At 40.9% G+C, this 20,960-nt stretch overlaps 2 protein-coding genes across 3 annotated transcripts in view; one reads left to right on the top strand and one right to left on the bottom strand.

The window, feature by feature from the left end:
* Positions 1-11,171, top strand: part of pygm.S (phosphorylase, glycogen, muscle S homeolog) — a 35,064-nt gene extending 23,893 nt beyond the window's left edge. Inside the window, 8 exon segments of the mRNA NM_001091595.1 lie at positions 847-948; positions 1,870-2,017; positions 2,557-2,615; positions 3,569-3,710; positions 4,914-5,121; positions 6,048-6,182; positions 7,893-7,959; positions 8,499-11,171. Coding sequence (NP_001085064.1) covers positions 847-948; positions 1,870-2,017; positions 2,557-2,615; positions 3,569-3,710; positions 4,914-5,121; positions 6,048-6,182; positions 7,893-7,959; positions 8,499-8,651 — 1,014 coding nt within the window. The 3' untranslated portion in view covers positions 8,652-11,171.
* Positions 11,172-13,781: 2,610 nt separating this feature from the next.
* Positions 13,782-20,960, bottom strand: part of abhd12.S (abhydrolase domain containing 12 S homeolog) — a 51,424-nt gene continuing 44,245 nt past the window's right edge. Inside the window, exon 13 of one of the 2 annotated variants that reach the window (XM_018265127.2) lies at positions 13,782-19,033. In XM_018265127.2, coding sequence (XP_018120616.1) covers positions 19,003-19,033 — 31 coding nt within the window. In that variant the 3' untranslated portion in view covers positions 13,782-19,002. The remainder of the gene's footprint in view (positions 19,034-20,960) is intronic. The other variant, XM_041564360.1, reaches the window with a different exon arrangement.

The raw sequence follows: 20,960 nt of genomic DNA, 5'->3' as shown, positions 1-20,960 counted from the left end.
TGTCAGTTTCGGCGCATGTGCAGTTGATGCGAGACAGAAAATTGCTCCAACTACGCATGCGCTGCTACACCGGTCTCATTCCGAAGCAGTTTAAGATGGCACCCGTGAAGTCCAATGCCTGAATCTGCACAGAGGGGTAAGTAAAATGTTAGGGGCATTTGCCCGGGGTAACACTTAAGGTGGCCATAGACAAAAAGATCCACTCATTTGGCGACATCGGCAAATGAGCCGATCTTTCCCCGATATGCCACTAACAGGCATGGCTATATCGGGGGTAATCTGAACGTTCGGCCCTATGGCCGAATGTTCAGATTACGATGAGAGTGCAATGGGCTCCGGCGGACAAAATCAAACCTGTCTGATCGACCAAATGACCGATCTCCTCTGGACGAAAAAATGTCAGGACTCTCCACACACGGACCGAAAATCGTACAAATCCTCGATAGGATCTTTGCGTCTATGGCCAACTTTAGGCTGGGGGTGAAGGGGGGGGTCTATGTAGGGTAGGGTTTTTTTAACTTTAGAGTTGAATTCTCCTATAGGGAGAAATGCACAACATTATAAATACACGGCTCTTTACCCTATTGTTCTCAACTTCTCATTTTACATTGCTTGATAAATAACCTGCTCAGTCACAGAGCAAGAGCTCCCCCTTTTGGAGTAAATGAAGCACTTAAGGAAGTGTCCTTTTTATATGCCTTGTTTTACTTGCTGCCTGTAATACATAGAGAGTAAATGTGATTTCATCAATTATGAGGTGGGCTTAAGTTCATATTCAGTCAATATTGAAATGTAACCCACTTCCACTGGATAACTGTGAAACACACATTTGTTTTTCATTTGCAGAAAATTGGAGAGGATTTTGTGACAGACTTGAGCCAGTTACGCAAGTTACTGGAGTTTGTTGATGATGAAAGTTTTGTGCATGATGTAGCGAAGGTCAAGCAGGTAAGGGAAGAGGCTTTGTGTGTGAGACACTCCTAGACTGCTAAACAATGTTTGCCTCAACACGTCGGGTGTATTTTCACAACTTAACATATTTAATTACTATCAGAAATAAACTGTAAGCAAGCATAATTTGTGAAATTCTCTGTAAAAATTAAACAGCATATTTTTACAATGAAGTTGTCATGGGGAAAATTTGCTGGAGAATATACACAATAAAGAAAACATGTATGTGGGATATTAACGTGGAGGATAATGTAGAATAGATAATGAGATGCAAAAGAGGCTGCTCTGTCTTTATAATGGTAGTTCCAGCCAAAACTTGGCAAAATTACTCTTGGAGAAAATTAGTCCTTGTGTTCGTGATAAATTTGTTATAATATTTTAATTTGTAATATTTCAAGTTCTACATTGGCAAAATGTTATCTGGCTAAAAGGTGTGAATGTGCACCAGTACCAATGCTCCAGTACAAGTTTAATGTCAAAACTTGCAATTTATGAAATGTACTTTTTGCCAAGAGTACACCAAGTTGTAACTTTCACCCTTTAGTAATGCCACAAGGTTTCTAGCCTGGATTATGTCCCTGCAAGTGACAGTTTTTCTGCAACAATCCACAAATCAGACAAGGAGTTCTGTCGAGCTCTCCCATGTTTTCAAAGCAAATTAGTAAGGACATTGTTGCATCCCAGTATTGCTTATTGTGCTGCTTCAGCTTGCAGCACAGGCATTATATCACGAGGGGCCACATTGCAACCCCGACTGCAGAATTTGGCAAGGACCATTGAGGTACAGGGTTGAAGGGATTTGTTCAACAAGAGCTCACTTGACACTTGAGACATATAGGTAGGAGTCTATAAGAATATTCCAGAAATAAAAATCTTGTATTGATTGAAAATAATAATCCAGTTCCATCTGAATTTCAGGAGAACAAACTAAAGTTCGCAGCTTACTTGGAGCAGGAATACAAAGTCAAGATAAACCCTTCCTCTGTGTTTGATGTGCAAGTCAAGAGAATCCATGAATACAAGAGGCAGCTGCTCAATTGTTTACACATTATTACTCTGTACAATAGTAAGTATCCTACAGTTGGCCGTAATAAAAGTCATTCCAAACACGCTTTCGCTTTTGTAGGCTAGTTTATGGGATACTGACTCCTCATAGACACCACCAAAAGTGTCCCCCAATATAAGCAAAGGCCAGAAATGCAGTCAAATATGCCATCTTGAGCCCTAATAGTTATTTTTAAAGAAGTGTGAATTAAGAAAAAGTAATGCAGCTTAAAGTGGCATCATTTCTTCCTAATACCCCCTAAACATGGCCCTAGTCATCAAGCAAAAATCACTGGGAAAGTGCTGCCCTTACACCTACCAGCTCTGGTGCACTGGCTGTTATGGCTGCAAACACCCATAAGGGAGCTAAAAGCATTTATAGCAACATTCTTGTGATGACTCCTGCCAGCCCACATCCTAAGGTTTACAATTTAAAGAATAAGAAATAATCCCATGTAGATTTATGTCACGCATGGGACAGGAACATGGGAAAAATGAGTGTCTTAGAATTTACAATTATTATCATGTTTTGTTTAAAACCAGGTTAATTCATTTTTTTAGGAATCAAGAAAGACCCATCCAAGGTTTTTGTTCCAAGGACTGTTATGATTGGAGGAAAGGTATTGTATTAACAACTATTACATTGTTTGTGCATTTATATCAATTCAGTCATCAAAGAGCTTATTAACAGAAGGAATGAAACATTTACGGGGGTTATTTATCAAAGTTTGAATTTATCTCAATATTTTCTGCTTCAAACTCCGATCAAATCCGCTCTGGTTTTTTACGCTTATTTATTATTGCATTTTCCCGAAAATTTGCTTTGCGGGAAAAGAAAAAATCTGATTTTCAGGATTTTTTCTGATTTTTCGTCCAATTTTCACGATTTTTTTAAAGATTTTTCATCCGTTTATTTCGGATTTTTCACCTGAAATCTCAGATTTTTGCCCGAAACCTCAGAAAACTTCAGGGTATTGCATGAAACCCAGCACACATCAAAAAATCACTGGGACTTCTCCCATTGACTTATGTGCAACCTCGACAGGTCTGAGATGCCAAATTTTCTGATTCTGACTTTTCCATCCACGAGGTTTAATAAATTCCAAAAAGTCCGATTTTATTTTAAAAAAAATGACAAATCTTTCGTGATTTTTGCTTTCGGAGTTTAGTAAATAACCCCCTATATCATGGAGGTGCCAAGTTGTTACACATTTCCTTCTCTTTTAAAGCCAAATATATACTGCGTATAGTTTGTGTATATCTTTAATATATCTTAAATAGACAGAACACTCCTATATATATGTATTTATACACATGAGTGGGAGGAGCCCTATTGCTTGTGTCTGTTTTGGTAAATCAAACAATGTTTCATTAGAGGAACAACGCAGCAGCTCCCACTAATATATATGAAAGCAGACAGTCATTTTCTGTGAGCTTTACTCTTCCATTTTAATATTTATTATAAAGGAAATACAATAAAGGGGAAAATGAACTCAATTTATCTGCAGTGTAGTTTCCCTTAGAACTACTGTACACTTTCTATGTAACTTCCTTTATCTCTGTTGCTCTGCAGGCGGCTCCTGGTTACCATATGGCTAAAATGATCATCAAGTTAATCAACGCCATTGCAAGTATTGTAAATAACGATCCAGTTATCGGTGACAGACTGAAGGTCATTTTCTTGGAAAACTATCGAGTGTCAATGGCAGAAAAAGGTTGGAGAACCAATAGGACAGTTTTATTATTTATATAAATACAAGCAACACATTGTGTATCATGTACAAATGTCAGTTAGGGGCTTTGCAGTGTTACTGATAATGGATGATAACTAACATAAATCAGGTTGCCTTGTTTATTGACTTACCTTACAACCCTACAGCCACCACAGTGCAGTGCAGTATGTACTTACCAGCCAATCTGTTATTCTTACACTACACATAGTTTACCATTCACTGATGCTTTTATGATTGATTGGAGAGGAGGAGCCAGCCATTACATGATACAAATTGCAGTCCATGGTGGGAATGTCATTTAAGGGCAGAGACGCACACTAAGGGGCCCATTTACTTAGCTCGAGTGGAGGAATAGAGGGCAAAAAACGTGGAATTTTCAAATGGTTTTTTTGGCTACTTCGACCATTGAATGGGCTACTTCGACCTTCGACTACGACTTTGAATCGAACGATTCAAACTAAAAATCATTCGACTATTCGACCATTCGATAGTCGAAGTACTGCCTCTTTAAGAAAAAACTTTGACCCCCTAGTTCGCCACCTAAAACCTACCGAAGTCAATGTTAGCCTATGGGGAAGGTCCCCATAGGCTTAGCAATCTTTTTTTTGTCGAACAAAAATCGTTCGATCGATGGGTTAAAATCCTTTCGAATCGATCGAACGAATAGCGCTAAATCCTTCAACTTCGATATTCGAAGTCGAAGGATTTAACTTTGACAGTCGAATATCGAGGGTTAATTAACCCTCGATATTCGACCTTATGTAAATTTGCCCCTAAGATTCGTGGAGATTTAGTCGCCCTGCTATAAATCGCCTCTAATATCCCCAAACTGCTTCCCGCCTGCTAGAATCGAAATCTCCGGCCGGATGGCACTTGGAGTGCTTTGTTTTCTGAAGTCATCTGAAGTTTACTCGTGAGGAGACTTCGGAAAACGAAGTGCACCAATCGCCATCCCGCAGTGATTTCGATTCTAGCCGGCAGGAGATTAGTCGCCCCGAAGAAAAGGAGATTTGTCGCTGGGTGACTAATCTCCCCGAATCTAAGTGTGTGTCTCTTCCCTAAAGGTTTAGAGATAATAATAAAGATAATAAAATCGTCGGTGTCACAGACACAATACACTCATTTATTATAAAAAGCGTTCCATCATTTGTATGACTCACTGCAAAACTTTTCTTCTGTTCTCAGTGATTCCCGCAGCCGACTTGTCTCAGCAGATCTCTACTGCCGGCACCGAGGCTTCTGGAACAGGAAACATGAAGTTTATGTTGAATGGAGCCTTGACTATAGGAACCATGGACGGAGCCAATGTGGAGATGGCAGAAGAGGCGGGAGAAGAAAACTTGTTCATCTTTGGCATGAGAGTGGATGACGTTGATGCTCTGGACAGGAAGGGGTGTGTACTACATTTTAAATGACCAATATAGTTTCAAATTTGATTTCTCCTATGGGGTTGCCTAATGGAAATATTAAAAGCTGAATATATAGTTTCCATTTGCTTTATTTCGCTAAAGATTGTGAGAAGACACGACTGGCTCAGCCTGCAGTTTCAACCTTGCCTTAAAGGAACAGTAACTCCAAAAAAAAAAATTAAAGTGTTTTAAAGTAATGAACATATCATGTAGTGTTGCCCTGCACTGGTAAAACTGATGTGTTTGCTTCAGAAACACTACTATAGTTCATATAAACAAGCTGCTGTGTAGCAATGGCGGAAATTGAAAAAAGACTAAGCTTAATAGTGGATCACAGATAACACCATTGTGTTCTACAGAGTTTATCTTTTATCTGCTGTGCAAACTGAGCCTTTTCTCTTTTGAATGTCTGCCTCTATTGCTACACAGTAGCTTATTTATATAAACAATAGTAGTGTTTCTGAAGCAAACACGGCTGTTTTACCAGTGCAGGGCAACACTACATTATATTTGTATTATTTTAACACTTTTTTTGATGTTACCGTTCTTTTAAGCATCCATTGTCTCAATGAATGAGAAAATGGCACGAATTAGGGGTCAGGCAGAGAGCAGAAGGGGTATACATGCCTCCCCCAGCCCAACCCTCAATTATAACTGCTGCAAAATGACATATCACTGTATTCATAGGGCCGTATGCAGTTCCTTGCACTCCAGAATGTCCCACAGGCACCGACAGTGTGTGTGAAAAATAGCAAAATGAACATCAATAAAATACCTGTAAGGTCTTTGTCATTTTTATAAAAACAAAGCCAGCAAGGTCATGACCTGAAGACTAAGGAGGTGCAAAATTAGCAAAGGCACAGTCAGCCCAACAACAAAATACTGACCTTTCCCATCTTGTCTCTTTCAGGTACAATGCTAGAGACTACTATGATAGAATCCCAGAGCTGCGGCAGGCGATGGATCAGATCAGAGATGGACATTTCTCCCCCAGAGAAACCGATCTGTTCAAGGATGTTGTCAATATGCTAATGAACCATGACAGGTAGGTTTCCATCTCTCAAGAATGACTCCTCTCTCTGGTGAAAACATGGCAGTCACATGGGAGTCACCATTGGTGCTGGTTCTGCAGGACTGGGCCTCACAATCATTCGTTGCTGTAAATATAAATACTGGGTGCATTTTTCACTAGGTGCTGCTAAGCCTATTAAAAAGCAGTAGGACCGATTCCTTCAGGGAATGTTGGAGGGAAGCATTGGCATACATAGAACATACACTTGATCTCCCCAATATCCTTTCCCCCAGCTTGTGTCTCCTGTGAGTCATAGACACGCTACCTATGAATAACTATACCAAACTCTGTTACCTGCAGCTCTTCCTGCAAAAAAGCAAAAAAGCAACAATACTTCAAATACCCACACCTAGCTAGACCTCTAGAGATGGGGCTTAAAAAAGCTAACTGGGCTCTTTCCCTCTCTTTGTTTTTCTTCCTTTCTCTTTCTTGATTATTTTGTTTTTCATGTAATGTTTAATTGAAAATGTTAAAGATGAACTATTGTGAAAATGAACATTTAATATAAGCTTTAGCATACTGAAATAGGACATTTTCTAAATACAATCCATTAAATATTCTGCATCATTTCTGAAATAATCAAGTTTCTCTTCACTATCCCTCTCTCAGCATCTGTTTCTCTTCATTCTGTCTTCATGCAGCAGTTGGGTGTCAGATATTCATTGACAGTTAGATCCAATATATACTTTTCCTAGCAGAAATAGCAGAGCTCACTCAAATAACTGATTCCAGTACAAACAAAATCGAACAAAATAACTGCCCTTTACACAAATTCTGCATGTAGAGAGACATGATGTCTGGTTATTTTAATAGAGTGAACTCTATACGGGTCTGGACTGATAATTAAAATAGGCCCTGGCATTCCAGGTACACAGAGGCCCAAACAGCCCCCACCAGCCCACTAAATAGTGACTTTCTATTGGATCTTATAGCAGCCCCTCTGGCATTTGCCAGAACCCACAGATTGCCAGTCCGGCCCTGAGCTCTAATACATCTTCTAGCCCCCCTATAAGATATATTGGCTCTAACTGTCAATGAATATCTGACACCCAACTCCTGCAATAAGACATATTAAATTTTCATTTTCGCAATAGTTCCCCTTTAAATAAAAACCTTTTAAAGAAAAAAAAAAAGCAGTAGGGCCCCTTAATTGTCTTGTTCTAATGCTGATACCCATTGTTTACACATAACTAGTTCCCATGACATTCAGCTTGGATTGTAAATTGCATTTGAATCTGATAACTATACATTTAGTTCAGCTGTTGGTGGAAGCCAGGTAGCAGGATGTCTGTAAATCAAAATAGTAACTCCAGCAGACTCTCTGCAAAACTTTTATTCCACAACATGTTTTGGTTCGATACCCTTTATCAAGGTAGCAGGATTTGCTTTTGAGAATGTGGCTGAATAGCCACTAAACGCGTTAAGCTATGGTTCCTTTATGTGATGGAGTGCCTGTTTTAATGAATGAATAAAATATGAACTTCTAAAGCGACATTCAAGTTCACGCTTCTTTTTCCGTGATGCACCATGCATGTTGCACTTTATTGGAGCATTGTTAGCAGAATCTAACTGATAAATCTCTTCATATTCATCACCACTAGCAGTGGTTACAGGTTTTTACCAGTGTGCCATAATGCTAAGGAAATGTCTGTGTTCAAACAGTGTCGTGTTTTTTTTTTGCAGGTTTAAGGTTTTTGCTGACTATGAAGATTATATCAAATGCCAAAAGAAAGTGGACCAGTTATACATGGTAAGCGCTGACCCTGTCCAACATTTGGGGATTCCCAGAATTACTTTCTATGTACCATGTGGTTAGGAAGGTCAACAAACAGTCTCTATCAATCTTATCTATCCAATTATCTATCATTTATTGATCGACCAATCTATATCTATTTCCTGTAGTCAGGGGCGATCCTGGTAATCTTCCTTCCTTTTGCTGCCCCCACCCCTCTCCATGGCACTCACCTCTTCAGTGCCTGAGGGGGTTGGTCCACGTTGCACCGGAGGGGTCGGGGGTGGTCCACGTCGCTAGTTTAGAGAACGCGATTGCCACCTTAATACTCCCCTCAGCCCATAACTGACCTTCACTCAGCTATTTTCCACATTTTTTGGAAGACATTTTTGCCAGTTTAAACATCTTACCTATTAAAGCAAGCAAACGTAAAAATGTGCCAAAATTAGACACTAAAACAGTTTATAGGCAAATGTTTATTTAGTACAACAGGCAATTGAGTGGCTTTGTGGAACTGATGAAACACTGCATATAAACTCCCTTCTTCTTCTCTTCAGAACCCCAGAGAATGGACAAAGACGGTGATCAGAAACATTGCCTGCTCCGGGAAGTTCTCCAGCGACAGGACCATCAGTGAATATGCAACAGAAATCTGGGGAGTGGAGCCATCGACAGTGAAGATCCCACCACCCAACATACCAAGGGAGTAAAGCCCAGAGGGTGCATGTTCTCGCTGTCCTCTGCTGACAGTTGTGTTGCTACAGGATTAGTATATTGTCCACCACTTGTGACTTAGCACCATTTTCCCTATCAAAGCTTAAGCCTCTGGGAAACACTTGTGTTGTTTTTATTAGGGCTCTCCGCAGGTAGAAAGCCTCACATAGCTCACTGCTCAACTGAAGCGTATTATAAATTCTCCCCCTATAAGCTTGCTTTTATATATCTTGTTCTTCTGCGCTTGTTGACCTACAACTCTCAACGTCTATGAGCTGGTTGTTGTAGTTCAGCAGTGCTGAATGTCTTAGCAATGAGTTCCCTTGATTGGTTATTGTAAGGATAGGGCAGTGCTACCCAATCAGAATCCTGAATACTGTAACGGAGGGGAAGGTTTAGCAGGGAACATGGTGCTGTAGATACAGTCTACTACAAGGTGCTGAGGAACCGAGACTTACTAATCCGGAGTAAGAATTTCCCAGAATGTTGTGTTTTCTACCCATACAGCTCTGTACCACTTCTGTCCTGAGGAAGAAAGAGAACAAGCGTCTGTGTCTGTAGTTTTCATGGCTTTGTGACACTTTAGTGTGGGGGATTTATTTAAAGTACTGTATTCCTTATGGAACATTTGCATGTGCTCTCAGCATTGATAACAGAGCCGCGTCTCTCTGGCTGGGCTACATCCCTGGATGCTGGGAGTTGAGAGAGACGCAGTTCAGCTATCCCTGCTTTTAGTTGACCATTATTTTAATGTGTGTCTTGCACAGAAGCTGCTGAATTCACTTCTGTTATTTCATACCGTTAACCATTTTGGACATAGGAGGCTACTAGTTGATGATAAGCAGCGGGAAGTGTCTGTAGATTAGTGGCAATAATCCCCATTTATAGGAGGGGGAGTCCCTGTATTTTGCTCATATGGAAGCAGTAGAGAATTAAGCAAATATATTGAGAATAAAAGTTCTAACCATTATACTTTACTGTGGGGCAAATTCTAATTTCTGGTACTAAAAATAACAAGGGAAAGTGTCCCATGTGGGAATAACAAACACGAGTGACATCTTTACTGCTCTCAACCACTCAGGGCTTTGCACCATAACCTTCACATTTGTGGGCAATAAACCCAATACTGCCGGTTGTAAACAGCGAGTTATTATTTGCATGGGACCCAGGCACACGGGGGGATGGGAGGAGCTGCTGTTTTATTGTCTGTATGAGATGCATTATATGCCCCACTGAGACTTACCCTGGGAAACTGATACTGTTCTGCTTGGCATCTCTCTAGATAGGGCATAGGACAGCTCTAGTACTCGCTTCTCCTGTTTCACTGCATTTTATATTTGAGGAACATTATATATATATATTTAAGGGGATTCTGTCATGCTTTTTATGATTATTTCTAAATTACACTGTTTACACTGCAGATAATTCACTCTACAATATACATTTTAATTCCTGAACCAGCAAGTGTATTTTTTTAGTTGTAATATTGGTGTGTAGGCGTCAGGTGATTTTGCCTGGTCATGTGCTTTCAGAAAGAGCCAGCACTTTAGGATGGAACTGCTTTCTGGCAAGATGTTGTTTCTCCTACTCAATGTAACTGAATGTGTCTCAGTGGGACCTGGATTTTACTATTGAGTGCTGTTCTTAGATCGGTAGCTGTTATCTTGTGTTAGGGAGCTGCTAGCTGGTTACCTTCCCATTGTTCTGTTGTTAGCCTGCTGGTGATATCACTCCAACTTGCAGTACAGCAGTAAAGAGTGACTGAAGTTTATCAGAACACAAGTCACATGATTGGGGGCAGCTGGGAAACAGACAATATGTCTAGCCCCATGTCAGATTTCAATATTAAACATAAAAAAATCAGTTTGCTCTTTTGAGAAATGGATTTCAGTGCAGAATTCTGCTGGAGCAGCACTATTAACTGATTCATTTTGAAAAAAGCATGACAGTATCCCTTTTAACCTATGGTTTTATTAATGGATCATTTTAAGAAAATATAATGAGTAGGGCAGCAATGGACCACGTTGTATGATGCTCCATTAGCCATTCAGAACTGAACCTGTGCGTGTCTTTCTGTACTACCGATACCCAATCGCCCCTTCCCCCCATTTGACCAATCAGTACATTCTTTCTTCTATAACAAAGGAGTGTGTAATGTAATCGCTGAGTGGCCTGAGCACAAAGCTTTGTCCATATAGATCATTGCAGCGGGGAGAGGTCATTGCTCCCACGTGGCAGGTATGAATGAGAAGAGAAGCTATAATATTAGTAAGTAATATTTATGAAAACTGATTCTTATTCTGGGCATTAAAAGAAGAAATGAAATATTTGTGAGCAATGACTTAACCATAACGGTGGAGTGGCCATACTGCTGAGCGAGTGTATTGAGTCTGATGGATACAGACTACTTGTAAATAAGAATGTATAATGGAAGTGTAATGTATGCACAGCAGATCCACAGTGTGTCACGCATTGTCCTGAGCTTCCGACGTGTAATAAACATTCATCCAATGAAATCCTTCCGTCTCGCTTCTTTGGGTTCAGTACATGTGATTGCCGGGGCCACTTAAAGGTGTATGGATACCGACTGACTCATTTACATTCTAAATGGCTCTTATTTCTTAATTTGCCTCTTACCAAAAAACATGAATTTTACATCCTTTAAATGAAAGGTTAATTTCCTGCAAGGCAAAGCTCCTCGATTTCTTAGCAAAAGATAACGGAAGATAAAGCTTTAGCTGCCCACTGACAGGCTGATGCCAATAGGGTCAGTCAATATGTGAGGGCATTTCCACTGAACTGTATCTGCTATATAATACTTACCTACAGAGACATAGCAATGGTCTTACACCTAAAGACAGAGGTCTCGTTTAGGGTAAGGGCACACGCTAAGATTCGGGGAGATTTAGTCACCCTGCGACAAATCGCCTCTTCTTCTGGGTGACTGATCTCCATGAAAAGCCTTCCCGACGGCTACAATTGAAATCGCACAGTGAGGCAACTTCGGAAAACCGAGTGCCATCCCGTCAGTGATTTAGATTCCAGCCAGCGGGAAGGCTTTTATGGAAGATGTCATCGGACGAAGAGGCGATTTGTCGCCGGGCGACTAAATTTCCCCGAATCTTAGCGTGTGCCCTTACCCTTAAGAGGCACAGGACAGGGTAAAAAGTGCAAATGAATGTGAACAAGGTGCCATGTTTTTGTACTTTGCACCCTGCCCTGTGGGTTGCACTCATAGCCAAGTATTTGCACTGCACAATGGAGCCTTATGCACCACCCTTATCGCTCTTGCATATTTGTGTGGGGTAATTGTATATTAAATGGGTTATTCACCATCAAAACATTTTATGGTTCACCAGAATAAAGACTTTTTGTTCCAATGACTTTCTATTTGTGACCTTTTCTGCAATATTGAAGTGTAAAGTTACATTTTCACCATCTAAAACAGCTCTGGGAGGGGGGGTCGCTGATACATTACTTGATACATTTCTTATCTTTGTCTCTGATTTGAGCAGAATCCCTGAGTTTCATTAAAAGCAGCTGTTAGAATTGATACAATAGTTGCTAATACTCCACAGATGCTGCTGAGAAATGTATCAACTAAATGGAGCAAATTGTAACAGTTGAGAATCTGCTCCTGGATCACTGAGCTGCCAGACTCAAACACTAGAGACACAAACGTTAAACTCTAATTTTGGATAAACGGTAAAAAAATAAATAATGGAAAGTAATTGAAAAAAGTCTTTATTTCTGGCAGACAATCTGGAAACAACTAAACTGAAAAAAGTGTTTTGGAATGTGAACAACCCCTTTAAAAGAGTGGTTCACATTTAAGTTGTCCTTTAGTAAGGCCAATTCTCAGCAAATTTACAATTGGTCTTCATTTTTTATCGTTTTTTTTTTATGTATAGTTTTTTTTTCTAATTTGCCTTCAACTTCAGATTCTTTCCAGCTTTTAAATGGGGGTCACTGACCCCGTCTAAAAATAGATGTTCTGTAAAGCTACACATTTAGGGGCAGCTTTATCAAGGGTCGAAGTGAATTTGAGGGAATTTTCGAAGTAAAAAAATGTGAAATTCAAAGTAATTTTTTGGATACTTCGACCATCGAAAAGGATACTACGACTTTTAATTTACTTCGACTTCGATTCAAAGTAAAAATCGTTCGACTATTCGAAAATTGAAGTACTGTCTCTTTAAAAAAAACTTCGACTTCAATACTTATTGTTAGCCTATGGGGACCTTCTAGAGCATTTTTCTACGTTTTTGAAGTCGAAGTAAAAATCGTTCGATCGTTGTACGATAAAATCATTCGATTCAAAGGATTTAATCGTTCAATTGTTCGATTTTACTTCGACCGCAGAATACCCAACTTAGATGAAAAGAAGTTCGAATTCGATATTCGAAGTATTTTAATTCGATGGTTTAACTTGCGAATTTAACTTCGAAATTCGACCCTTGATAAATCTGCCCCTTATTGTTACTTTTTTATTAATCATCTTTCTATGCAGACACTCTCCTATTCATATTCCAGTCTCTTATCCAAATCAATGAATGGTTGCTAGGGGAATTTGGACCCTAGCAACCAGATTGCTGAAAATGCAACTGAAGAGCTGCTAAATAACAAAATCAACAAATAATAAAAAACAATTGCATATTGTCTCAGAATATCAATGTCATAATAAAAGTAAACTAAGGTGAACAACCCCCTTTAACGCTAGTGTCTTACATTATCATCTTCCATATTGATTGTAGCAGGTTTACAATTTGACCATTAAAAATCAATTGATTTCCACGACTACACGACCGTTTTAAAGAATCCTGGAAGCAGGAAGAACAGAGATCCGGGATGTAAATACTGTAAGGTGCACAGTTACTAACGTTTTTAACTGAGCCAACATTCCATTGGTTGCTGAATAAGCAGAAACCCATTGCCTTCTGTGACCAATGATGTGACCTATGACGGCATTGGGCTGAGAATGAATTTAACTACCAGCGACACTGACTTGATTGTTGGCCCTATAGTTTAATGCTGGGTCCAGCCTAGTTTGGCCTCCATCCCAATGTACAACCAAAACTCACCACTCTCTACATTGAAAATTTAAAGAAAAAGAAATGCAACGTGGATTGGGCAGATGTTGGTCTTTTATTTGGAACTACATTTGAGCATACGACATGGCCGACTTCTCTGCACCCCTGCCCAACTAAGTGAGAATAAATAACAGAATGTGTCCATGCGTTTCATAACCAAACAAATAATAATGGCAATTTGATCTGTACCGTTAGTAGGGTTATCAGCAGCAGCAGCGAGACATGGAATGTCAGGAATAGAACAGTTTGTACAAAAAATATATACAAAATAAGCACAGAATATAGTTCTGCAGAGCGTTTAGGATTCTGTAGGAATTGCTTGTGTGTATTTACTGTAGGATTGCAAACTAATAGTTCTGAACCTTTCAACAGAGGGGAAAAGCAGGTGATCAGACAGTAGTTGGGGGGGTAGGTATTATACCGTGATCACCAGTCACAAATCAGTTCTTGTGATACCTTAGAATTAGGGATGCACCAAATCCACTTTTTTGGATTCGCCCGAACCCCCAAGTCCTTCGTGAAAGATTCGGCCGAACCGAATCCGAACCCTAATTTGCATATGGGAAGGGGAAAACATTTTTACTTCCTTGTTTTCTGTCAAAAAGTCACGCAATTTCCCTCCCCATCCCTAATTTACATATGCAAATTAGGATTCGGATTTGGTTCGGCCAGGTAGAAGGATCCGAATCCTGCTGAAAAAGGCCGAATCCTGGCAGAATCCCAAACCGAATCCTGGATTCGGTGCATCCCTACTTAGAATAGATTGCAAGTTCCGCTAAGATAGGAAAGTATGATAATTATAATAAAATGCCAGTAAGGCTGAAAAACATCAATTTACTTGGGGCTATCCCTTCTTCTGACATGATGTATAGGGGTCAGCTACTAGAGATGCACCGAATCCACGATTCGGTTTGGGATTCGGCAAGGATTCTGCCTTTTTTAGCAGGATTTGGATTCGACGAATTCTAATTTGCATATGCAAATTAGGGGCAGGGAAGGAAATCACGTGACTTGTTGTCAAAAACAAGGAAGTGAAAAATGTTTTCCCCTTCCCATTCCTAATTTGCATATGCAAATATGCAGGATTCGGGTTTTCTGAATTCGGAATCTTTCACGACGGATTCCGGAGTTCAGCCGAATCCAAAATAGTGGTGCATCCCTATCAGCAACTGTTGCAAAGTAAAGAATAAGGTGTTTTCTTCGCCTGCATAGAAACCATAATATAGTCAGTGTATGTAGTAACAGGCAGAAAGCAGATCTGTCTCTACTCAAACAAACACTGTACATCACTAAATCCCTGCCCCAGTGGAGCTTACAATCTAAGATCCTTATCCTATGCACAGACACCATGGTACTGATAAGGAGCCATATAACCTGCCTGTATATTTTTTGTAGTATAGGAAGAAACCACCACAAGCACAGGGAGAACATACAAATTCGAAGCTCTGCGCAAATTGAGCCAATCAGATGCAACCTGGACACTTGTACGTGTGTGTGTGGTTCTGTTGCTGCAGATTTTCTTAGGAAAAGTGGCAATGACAAAATTCTAATGCTGGATTGTTTTCCCATTGTACTAAATGCCCACAAAATCCACCCAAAAGATACAAAACATTATTTCTGATGATATGACGAAACCCCTTGTGACAGCCAAATCTAGCGCTCAGATATTAAAACTCGGAAGTTTCCTGAGGTTCTCTGGCAGGCAGTTATTTCACCGTCCCCTACTTGCTTCCTCCCACCCAGTCAGATATCACTGCAAGAAGCCATCATTTGTCCCCATACACAAGCCAATAAGCTGCCAACTAGGCCAAAAGTTGGGTAGCCAATTATTGGCTTGTATGTGGCTAAATGAACATGGCACATGCCGCAGGTTGCCTAATATATATAGAGACCTTCTATACAACTGAAACATTGCAGTTGGGTTATAATCAGGGTTGCCACATTTTCTGAAAAAAAATACCGGCCTTCCTATAGATTTATCTTTTTTCCCTATTAATAACATTGAGATCAGCCATTATTTTTACCGGCCAGGCCGGTAAAATACCGGCCAGGTGGCAACCCTAGCTATAATCCAGTACGATCGGCTTTGATTGAGGAATTTGGATCTGCTTGGCTGGTGTTGGCCACGGAGGAGTGCATGAGGCCACCAGCTGACACAGATGTGGAATTTGGCCATTCACTCCACGGCTGTTGGACAGAAAGTGTGTGGTTGTGTTGCAAGGGAATTGACTCATGTGTGAAATTTTTGGAACTGCTCTATGTGGAGTCAACTGGACACAGCTGCTTTTGCGGATAACTGGTTTCCAGACATAGTATGAGGGGGCCTCCTTCTCTGCTTTGCACCAGGGACCTCCAACACTTTGTTCCCCCTGTCTGTGAGATGCAACGAATACTGGGAGACATACACAAACCACCAATGCATTGTCTCTGCTGGATCAGCACATTCACTACAAAGTGCACTACAAGAAACTCAGTGTAATAGTTCAACATTTCATTCCTGGATCTTCTAAAATGTAACATTCCCAAACTCTTAACAAACACAAGCAGCAGCTTTAGGTGAGGACCCTGCATGGGGCTGGCAATGCTGGGTGATATTAATATTATTAAGAAACGGTATCAATCATCCTGAGCTTAGCATCATGGGCTATATTAATGGAACATTAAAGACTTACTGAGTAGATTAATGGTTTGATCCTACTTTGTAATCTTTTCCCAACGCTACTCAATCTCTTTGACTTAGATGATGCCACCTGAAGTCTTCTAGAACCCTTCAACCGTCATGGGCTGGAGCACGGGAACACTAAACCCTTTGCCTCAGCAATTTCCTTCCTTTTCTTGGACAGAATGATGACACGTGGGTCACATGACCAGGCCAGGTGTCATGGCTAACCATGTCAAACCAGCTCAAGCGTGGAAGTGACATCATCACATATATTTGTAGAAATAAGTCAAATCATCCAGACTTACTTCTACAGATATACCATGACTTGGATGGATGAGAATCTTCACAAACATATGACATCATCACGATTTAAAATGGAAGCCGCTAAGTAGTAAGAATGGGGATTATTGTATGTGCCAAAGTTAGAGACAGATTAAGGGAAAATATCCAGTGGGTGAGAAAAGCAATAGTCAATAGTCAGGGCACTTATTCTATACCTTTCCTTCTCCAGTTTAACACACCCTGAAATCACCTCTATGTCCTTTGTCCACATTGTTCCCTGTCCCTGTAATTTTACTTTAGTATCATTGCTGAGAAACACAAATATACCTCTATATATATATATATATAAGTCCAGTTACAGAGGCACAAGGGAAGAGATATGCTTCACCGGAACACAACACAAACCTAAGGAACGCAATGCAAGACTAAAATGCAGGATTCAAACAAAAAATATCTGTACATGAAAAAGCTCAGTGTTAGTCACAGCAAAGAGCCAGGGCTGTGGGGAGTCTCTAGGCACCCAGACAAGAAGCCATACTGTCTGTATCGAGACGGTAAAGTCCTCTGCACAGAGCTATAGACTGACACCCAGTCTGTACTGACACCAAAAGCACAAGCCAATTCAACATCCAAAATGGTGAATTTGCACCCAATACAGTTGTTAACATAGGGAAGTAGCTTCCAAGTACAGTCAGTAGAAACTGGTCCAAGCCTGGACTAGCAATCTGTGAGTTCTGGCAAATACCAGAGGGGCTGCTGTAAAGTCCCATAGACAGTCATTATTTAGTGGGCTGGTGAAGGACCATTTGGGCCTCTGTGTACTTGGAATGCCAGGGCCTATTTAGACTCCCAGTCCAGACCTGCAAGTAGAGCACCACCACAGCAGGGCCTCCCACCAACTCTACTGAGAATCCACTCCAGGTACTCTTGGATTTTAACCTGGTAAATTCACTAAAGTCAAAATGCAGGGCATGCGTTTACCACTAGATGTGCTGTTATAAGCAGCTGGGATAATGTCCCAGGCACTAAAGCTTCATAGTATGACTTTAATGCAAATACAAGCTCATATTCCAGCCTTATTGCACATGTATTATTAGATTAGAGGATCTTTTACAAAATAAAAACTTGGTGGTCAAAATAACGTTTGGTATCCAGTTGAACCCCCATTTTACGTTTTCCAGGGGACCAGAAAAAAATGGTGAAAATCCAGGATAACGTAAAATAAGGGAAATGTATTATGTATAATATATAGATGGGACCACAAAACAACAATGTAAAATGAGGGAAAACTGAAAACCAGGGGATGTAAAATTGAGGTTCAAATGTACACCAATAAGTTGCAACGGAGGGAGGTTTCAACTTAAGTGTCATTATGAAAAAAATATTAGGGAGTCACAGAATCCAGGATTCCGTTTGGGATTCGGCCATTTTCAGCAGGATTTGATTTCGGCCGAACCGAATCCGAATCCTAATTTGCATATGCAAATTATGGGCAGGGAGGGAAATCACATGACCTTTTGTCACAAAACAAGGAAGTAAAAAATGTTTTCCCCTTCCCACCCCTAATTTGCAGATGCAAATTAGGATTAAGATTCGGTTCAGTATTCGGCCGAATCTTTCGCTAAGGGTTTGGGGGTTCGGTCGAATCCAAAATACTGGATTCGGATCATCCCTAAAAATATGTGTATATATTCTTGACATTTTGGGTGCCTTGGGGATGGAAACGTTGAAATAAGTGTGCTATTTGACCAGCAGAACATGGCTGTTGTATTCTGGGTAAAAATCTTGCACAGCCTCCTAAAATGTAATATCCCATGTACCTGTACTTTACTTATGATGTCACACTGCACCTATCCAAGCCCTGACAAAGGGACACCACAAATGTGTATCCAAAGTATCCAAGGATAATTCCATGACATAGTGACCAATTCTCAATGACAACAGATGCCCCAATGACAGCAGATGTCCCATAGAGCTTGGTTCCATTAGAGTCCAGCCATGTATGTTGCAAGGCTTATGGATAAACAATAAGAAAGACACAAACTCAGATGTCCCATAGAGCGTTGTTCCATCACAGTGTGGCCATGTATGTTGAAAGGTTTTGGGCTAAATAATAAGAAAGACACACTCATCCTGCAGTGGCCCCAGTGAAATAGTTTTTACCCCATAGCCTAATGTGTAGATGGGGAACGTACAGCAGCAGTGGTGACTCCAAAGCTCTGGGGTTTGTTCGCTGACGGCAGAAGTTTCATTGGCTGCCGGTCCACAAGTCTTCATGCTAAGGGACAGCTGGGTTGTCTGGATTTGGTGGGTTTATTGTTGCTCATTGTTTCCCAGGAAATCCCTGAAAAAAAGGGTGTAGTGGGTGAATAACTGACATATTACAGGCTCATCATGGCATTGCTATGTGTCACCATAAACAAAAATCAAAATGGCTTTAATGCTATGAATTTTAGAACATATCCCTCAGTAACCCGCTTCCTTTCTGCAATGTATGTATCCCCAGTCTAATAAACCCACATTGTAACTCCTCCCAGTTGACTAATTTCTCCTGCTTTTTTCCTTTCCTTTTCCAAACACTTTTTTTCAGTTCAGTAGTTTTCAGATTGTTCACCAGAAATAAATCTGAATTCAATTGTTTTCCATCTTTACCATTTTTCCAAAATCTAAGTTTAAAGTTGAAAGACTTTGGGGAGATTTAGTCGCCTGGCGACTAATCGCCTCTTCTGCGGGTGAACAATCTCCTTGAACTGCCTTCCGCCTGCTATAATGAGAAAACGCCAGCACCAATGCACTCGCAGCTCTTCGATTTCCGAAGTTGCCTCACGAGGAAACTTCGGGTGACTTCGGAAATTGAAGCGCCATCTGAGATTATTAGCAGCTACTTTGTCAATTCTAAGGGCAAAGACACGCTGTAACTCGGGGAGATTAGTCGCCCCGTGACAAATCTCCTCTTCTTTGGGGCAACTAATCTCCCTAAACTGCCTTCCCGCCGGCTAGAAAGAAAATCGACGGCGGGATGGGACTCAGAACGCTTTGTTACTGAAGTTGCCTCATGAGGAAACTTCGGGCGACTTCGGAAATTAAAGCGCCACCTGTGATTATTAGCAGCTACTTTGTCAATTCTAAGGGCAGAGACACGCTGTAATTCGGGGAGATTAGTCGCCCAGTGACAAATCTCCTCTTCTTTGGGGCAACTAATCTCCCCGAACTACCTCCCCTGCCTTCCCGCCGGCTAGAATGAAAATCGCCGGCTGGATGGCACTCAGAGCGATTTGTTTCCAAAGTTGCCTAACGAGGAAACTTCAGGTGACTTCGGAAAACGAAGCGTTCCGAGTGCCATCCCGCTGGCAATTATCATTGTAGCCGGCGGAAAGGCATGGGAGGCAGTTCGGAGAGATTAGTCGTACTGAAGAAGAGGTAATTTGTCTCCGGGCCATTAATCTCCCTGAATTGCAGCGTGTGTCTGCCTTAATAGCTGCCTTTAGAAACGTATCAACTAAATGTACCAGTTTAGAGCAGTATACATAGTTGGTGACCCCCCTCCTGAGCACCTTTAGAAAGACAAAAGAAGGGGAAAATGAAATTTTGAAACTAGAAAAACAGTCACAAAACAGAAAGCAATTGGAAAAAGTCTTTATTTCTGGTGAACAATTTGAATCTGTGTGTATGTGAGATGACAGGGCCAGTTTTGACTCCGACTAGGCACCTGCACTTACCATTTTGCTGAAATTGGAAATGCCTGACAGGTCCAGACTGCAAATTAAAATAGGCCCTGGCATTTCAGGTACACAGAGGCCCAATCAGCCCACAAAGAGGCCCAAACAGCCCTATGGCACCTTATAGCAGCCCCTCTGGCATTTGCCAGAACCCACAGATTTCCAGTCCGGGCCTGATGCCTGACATTCCGGAAACATTAAGTAGAAGATTTTGGAGCTGAGAAGTGAAGTATTGGTGCTATGGGCATGTCCCATTTAAGTTAAAGGGAGACCGTAGGGACGGCCCTCAAGCTTGAATGTCCCCCACATTGGAGGGTTGTATTTTATTTCTAGGTTATACAACAATGAACAATACAGCCAAATCTCTAATCTCTGCACAGGTCCAGTTTATAGTACTTCTACTAAGCACGGCTCTGACCTTTCCTGGGCTCTCCACAGCCAGCTTATGTACACAGCACTTCTTGTTATTTCTACAAGTGTCTCTAAATCAATAGCAGCCTTTGTGTTACAGCTGAAAGATAACAAGTAGCCGTGGCACAAAGAGACTTTTGT

Source organism: Xenopus laevis, chromosome 5S (assembly GCF_017654675.1).
Source record: "Xenopus laevis strain J_2021 chromosome 5S, Xenopus_laevis_v10.1, whole genome shotgun sequence".
Taxonomy (NCBI): domain Eukaryota; kingdom Metazoa; phylum Chordata; class Amphibia; order Anura; family Pipidae; genus Xenopus; species Xenopus laevis.
The sequence above is the reverse complement of the archived record's forward strand: the minus strand, read 5'-3'. Positions and strand labels throughout refer to the sequence as shown.